The sequence below is a fragment of the Coenobita brevimanus genome, chromosome 50, assembly GCF_032717465.1.
Source record: "Coenobita brevimanus isolate Jiangsu-jjx chromosome 50, ASM3271746v2, whole genome shotgun sequence".
NCBI classification, from domain to species: Eukaryota; Metazoa; Arthropoda; class Malacostraca; order Decapoda; family Coenobitidae; genus Coenobita; species Coenobita brevimanus.
The window spans coordinates 12,414,454-12,419,846 of record NC_137003.1 but is presented as its reverse complement, the minus strand read 5'-3'; the positions used below and the strand labels follow the sequence as shown (position 1 = coordinate 12,419,846).

The 5,393-nt window shown below is 46.8% G+C and overlaps 1 protein-coding gene across 1 annotated transcript in view; it reads left to right on the top strand.

Moving 5' to 3' along the window:
• The first annotated feature begins 712 nt into the window (after window positions 1-712).
• LOC145399862 (transient receptor potential cation channel subfamily A member 1-like) overlaps window positions 713-5,393 on the top strand; it is a 78,464-nt gene continuing 73,783 nt past the window's right edge. Inside the window, exons 1-2 of the mRNA XM_080272442.1 lie at window positions 713-768; window positions 4,197-4,358. Of these exons, the coding sequence (XP_080128568.1) occupies window positions 713-768; window positions 4,197-4,358 (218 nt within the window). The remainder of the gene's footprint in view (window positions 769-4,196; window positions 4,359-5,393) is intronic.

Genomic DNA, 5,393 nt, shown 5'->3' with positions numbered 1-5,393 from the left:
CTATCGCTCTTTGCCTACTAACACTCTAGCCGAGGAGACGGAGAAGTGTGTACCTGGCTGCAAGCTCTCCAAGCAAACGATATCTGCTTTGTGTTGTGCTAATGCTAATGGCATGCACCGGCTTAAGCCCGTTTTTGTTGGCCGTGCAAAGCAGCCTCGGTGTCTTCGTGGGGTGATGGATGTCCCTCCTGTCATTTGGTACCATTCCTTTAAGACATGGTTCACAGCCCACATCTTCAAAGACTGGTTTCACCACCATTTCGTCAAGGAAGTCATACATTACCAGACGGAGAAACTGGGATTCCCACACGACCAGGCAAAGGCCCTCCTTCTCCTCGACAATGCACCTGCCCACCCGTGCGAGAAGGACTTGGTGACTGAGAATGGCCGCATTAGGTGCATGTTTCTGCCACCTAATACTACTGCTCTCATCCAACCAATGGACCAAGGAGTGATCGTGGCAACGAAACGGCTATACTGACAAAAGTTCCTGGACGAGGTGATGGTTGTTCTCGAAGACGAGGACGAGCGCAGGGAGGGACGGGACACGCGAGGCCAGCGGACTCTGGAAAACCTTCGCCGCTACGACATCAAGTCTGCCATTTACAAATGGGCCAGTGCATGGAAGGAAGTCCCTGTCAAGACCCTAGAAAATGGTTGGTCTCTTCTGCTTCTCAGAATGGATGTGGAGCACGATTTCCTAGGTTTCGACATGGATGACTTCCATGCATGTCTGCGTCTGCATGGGGATGATGTTGATGTGACGAAGTGTGTGAGTGGTTGGATGACGACGAGGGTGATCCTGGGTATCAGATCCTGTCTGATATCGAGATTGCATCTTCAGTTGCAGGTGTCAGTACCCAGCTTGAAGATTTCGACAAGAATGGCGACGATGATGCGGACTCCTCTCAGCATGACACTACTCCAGCCATCCCTAAGCTGAGCGCACTCCGGGAACACCTAGAGTTCGTTCTGGACTACCTGGAACACCCGGATTGCGACAGGGAGATGGGGCCCTTGGGACTTGTGGAGGAAGTGCGTGCTTTCAGGCAGCGCATCATTAATCGTCAGAATTGTCGTTCCTTGCATCAATCAACGATTGACAGCTTTTTCAGGCCCGTGACCCCCACTGTGCCCAGCCCTGGCTCCACTCCATTGCCTCCCCAAGACAGGCCCTCATGCTCAGGGCCACAGCCCAGCACATCAGCCACGGTGGAGTCTCTGCTCGACGTGAGTTTGTGCCTATCTTCAGAGTCATCTGCAGTGGGTACGCCACCACCACGACCCAGCGACGCACCCCTAGGTCACCTACATGTGCTACTCTCAGACTCTGACTGTGATTAGATGCCAAGAACTTCTCCACTAGACCACACGGGAATTTACAGTGTTGTGCAGTGAAAAAAACAGTGCATAGTGTTAACCCGCCCCATCCCGACGTTTTCTGGGCAGTGGTACACCCCAGTCCCGACATTTTTGGACCTTTTTTTTTTTTTTGGCTCAAACATCCGCTTTTGGTGAGAATCATCGAAAATTCATAGAGAAATCGCTCACCTGAGGTTTAACCCCTAAAGCGCGGGTCGTCGCATTTGCGACGCTCACCAAAAAGGACATAACGGCGGATCGTCGCGTTTGCGATTCGAGTTAATTTTGAATAAACGCGGGCAAGGATGTTCCAGCTGGTATTGTCAATCAGTACCACCATCCTTTAGCTACAATTAGCATACTTTACCTTTGTACTACTGACCTCCGTTGTTGCCAAGTATCACGTTTTTCCCCCCCTCCCCCCCCACCACGGCCCAGCCAGCTTGGCTGTGATATATGGCAGCGCTCTGCTCAGAACTGTAAATCTGCGCTCCCCTCTCATAAGCAGTTTATGCTAATAGGAAACGCTTGTTTCCCCAGTTGTCACACTAGCTTTTTTTCGCGTGGTTTACCCCTGTTTAGCGTCAGTTTACCGCAGGCTTTCAAAGTGACATTATGGTGAGTTCTAGCTCTTCCGAGTCAGTGCAAGTGGCTGACAGGAACGAGAATAAAGTGACGGGCGTAAGGCAGAATAAAAAGCGCGCCGTATTGATCTTTTGGGAGGTAATATGATTGAAAATAATGTAGTAAACGTGTTTTTAGCTGTGAAAATGGAAATGTTTGTTGAGTGACGGGAAGACCGCCGCTGCGCTGCATGTGTCGGCCTTATGCTTCGTTGATTTTAGCCTTATTTTCAGTGCTTATTGTACAAATACGGATTCCACGCTACCTGTACATTGTAGTATAAAGTTTACTGTGACAGAATGAGGCTGTGGTAGAGGGGAAACCGGGTTGCTGGAGGTGTGAAAGTGAAGATTTTGTTACCCAACTTTGCAAGTCTCCACAAGTCCTTGGGTAGTCCACGAAGGCTCAACACCTGTCTCTGGAGAAAGCTGAATGTAAGTACTATCTGCCATACCAAGTATAATGTTCTAGGGTTAATCTCTGATTTTTTGCTAATATTTTCCTACAGGTACTCAGACCGCGATACAACCCCGCCACCTGGGGGGGGGGGTCGGCTGTCCATTGGCCACGCTTTAGGGGTTAAAATACTCAATCCAGGGTGGAGTACCTCCTTACCTTACAGGGTTTTCTATCAGGCTGGCTGCAAAGAAAACGAGTTCTATGGGAGGATAACTATTCTACACCACTCATAAACGGTATTTATTTATTAATTGGTACGAATTTATATGTAGTACGAGAGTATATTGGTTTTCAAACGGTAATATAGGCATTATAAGCATTGTTTCTCTAACTAACTCATCACCATTCCTGACCTTTTTTTGCCACATTACCTGATCATCATGTCTGACTGTTTCTTCCTCTAATGTTTGTCCTCCACGTTGTCATCGATTGGGGAATCACTCTGGCCCTGAATTTCGTACTGTGGCATGACATGGCTTTACTGGCCAGGTCACTGATAACAGGTGAATTGCTGAGAAAAGGTCATGCAGGGGGAGGGGAGGAGGTCATGCTGGGTAAGGCATTGTCCCTGCCTGGCATCTTGTAGAGGAAGGTGTCCCGTGTATACGTGCCAAAAATCACATGTGAAAATTGAAAATTGTGCAAATTAGGGACCTTGCAATGTCCTTGCAATGTTGCCGCATTAATTTACGTCTCCGGGATATGAGTGCACATCATGTGAGGACGTGAATTCACGTCTCTGGGACGGGGCGGGTTAAGGAATTTGAGTTCTGAGTGAAAAGACAAAGATTCAATGGACTGTAAATGTAATGTAAATTAACTTGAGTGTGTTTTGTTTAGTAAATGGTTTCAAGAGTGGAGAGACTTAAAGTGCAGAGTGCAACACTTATTTCATTAAGGTACAATGGAACGCAAGTAAGACAAGAGTGCGCAGTGTTAAGAGAATGGAATTCTGAGTGCAAATGACTAAGTTCTGTGCAAGACTTCATGAACAGTGTATATACTGCAAGTGCTGTAGGAAATCTTACTGTCAGAGTCTCAGAGGAGGCAGTTATTCATTGAAATGGCCAGGGACTTGCAGTAAGTACCCAGAATGTTTCATATTGTACTGTACTGTATTTTCCATACTGTACTTACCTCTAGCGCCTCATTTCACTCTTATATGTCCCTTATTGGTGTGATAGGGTATTAGGTGCTATGCATGTGCAGTAGGGAGGTATTTCTCTGAGTTAGGGTCCATAAGTACCAGTCCAGGAGCCAGGGACTTGTTCTAAGTACCCAGAATGTTTAATATTGTATAAACTCACCTCTAAACCCTAATTTTATGGCTCTTTTGCATTTATTTCAGTCTTTTATGTCCCTTATTGGTGTGATTTGGGTCTTAAATAGGTGCTATGCATGTCCAGAGGGAGTTGTATAGGTGTTTTTCTGAGTTAGGGTCCATAAGTACAAGTCCAGGAGGCTGGTGCCCACTACCCGGACAGGACCACTTTCCGGACATTCCTTTGGCTCTATTATGTTGGACAGTGGAGGGATTACTGTATGTTGAAGGAGTACCACAGGCGAGACGTGGACCCCCCTAGTGCTGCATGCGTGGTGTCGGCTGTCAAGTTGGTGGAGGACAAGGGCTGCCCTTTGACTTTGGACCAGATGACCAGTTGGAGAGTAAACCAGGAAGCTTGGAGTACACTGACTGATAAACTCTCCCACTTGACTGCAGAGTGGTGTGCTGAGCTTGTTGCCCTTCTCAGGAAGTTCCCTGATATCTTCCAAGACACCCTAGGACGGATGGAAGTGGTACAGCATGATGTGGACGTTGGAGATGCCAGCCCTGTAAAGCAGTCCCCCTACTGGGGTAGTCCTCTGAAGCAGATCATCATTCGAGAGGAAGTGAACTACATGTTGCAGCAGGGGTTAATCGAGTCCTTTCAAAGTGAGTGGTGCTCCCCGATCATAGTGGTTCCGAAACCCGATGGGTCACATCGCTTTTGTATTGATTATCGTAAAGTCAACTCCCTTACCAAGACTGATACTTACCCACTTCCTAGAGTAGATGATTGTGTGGACGCGATAGGCAGTGCTAAGTTTATCACAAAATTAGATTTAATGAAGGGATATTGGCAAGTCCCACTCACAGAAAGGGCCCAAGAAATTTCCTGTTTTTTGGTCGGTGGCAGGACTTATAGATGTAAGGTCATGCCCTATGGTATGAAGAATGCTCCTGCCACCTTCCAAAGGCTGATGAATAATCTCACCAAGGATGTTGAGAACTGTATTACTTACATTGACGATGTTGTTATTTTTAGCAACACTCGGGAACAACACTTGAGCCAACTAGATGCCTTGCTTCAGAGACTGTCCTCTGCTAATTTAGTGCTTAATTTAGCTAAATGTGAATTTGTGAGGGCTCGAGTGCAGTACCTAGGTTATATGGTCAGTTTAGGCCAAGTGAGTCCACCTGATGTTAAAGTTCAGGCCATAGTCAGTTCCCCCCAACCCAAAAATAAGAGAGAGTTGCAATGATTCTTGAGTATGGTAGGGTACTACAGATGTTTTGTCCTGAACTTCTCTGATCTTGTAGCTCCCCTCACTGATTTGTTAAGAAAAGGAGTCATGTATGAGTGGAAGCCAGAATGTGAGGAAGCCTATTCTAAAGTCAAAGCCGTCCTGTCAAGTCACCCAGTGCTTCAAGCTCCCAATTTTGATAAACCCTTTAAATTAGCTGTTGATGCCAGTGGCCTAGGGGCCGACGGAGTTTTGCTTCAGGATAATGATGAAGGCTTTGAGATGCCTGTGTGCTATTTTAGCAAAAAGTTCAATAAGGCCCAGAGAAATTATTCAATTGCTGAGAACGAACTCCTTGCACTCATACTTGCCCTTCAACACTTCTCTGTATATGTTGGTCCAGAGTCAGGTGATGTTGTATTGTACACTGATCACCACCCTCT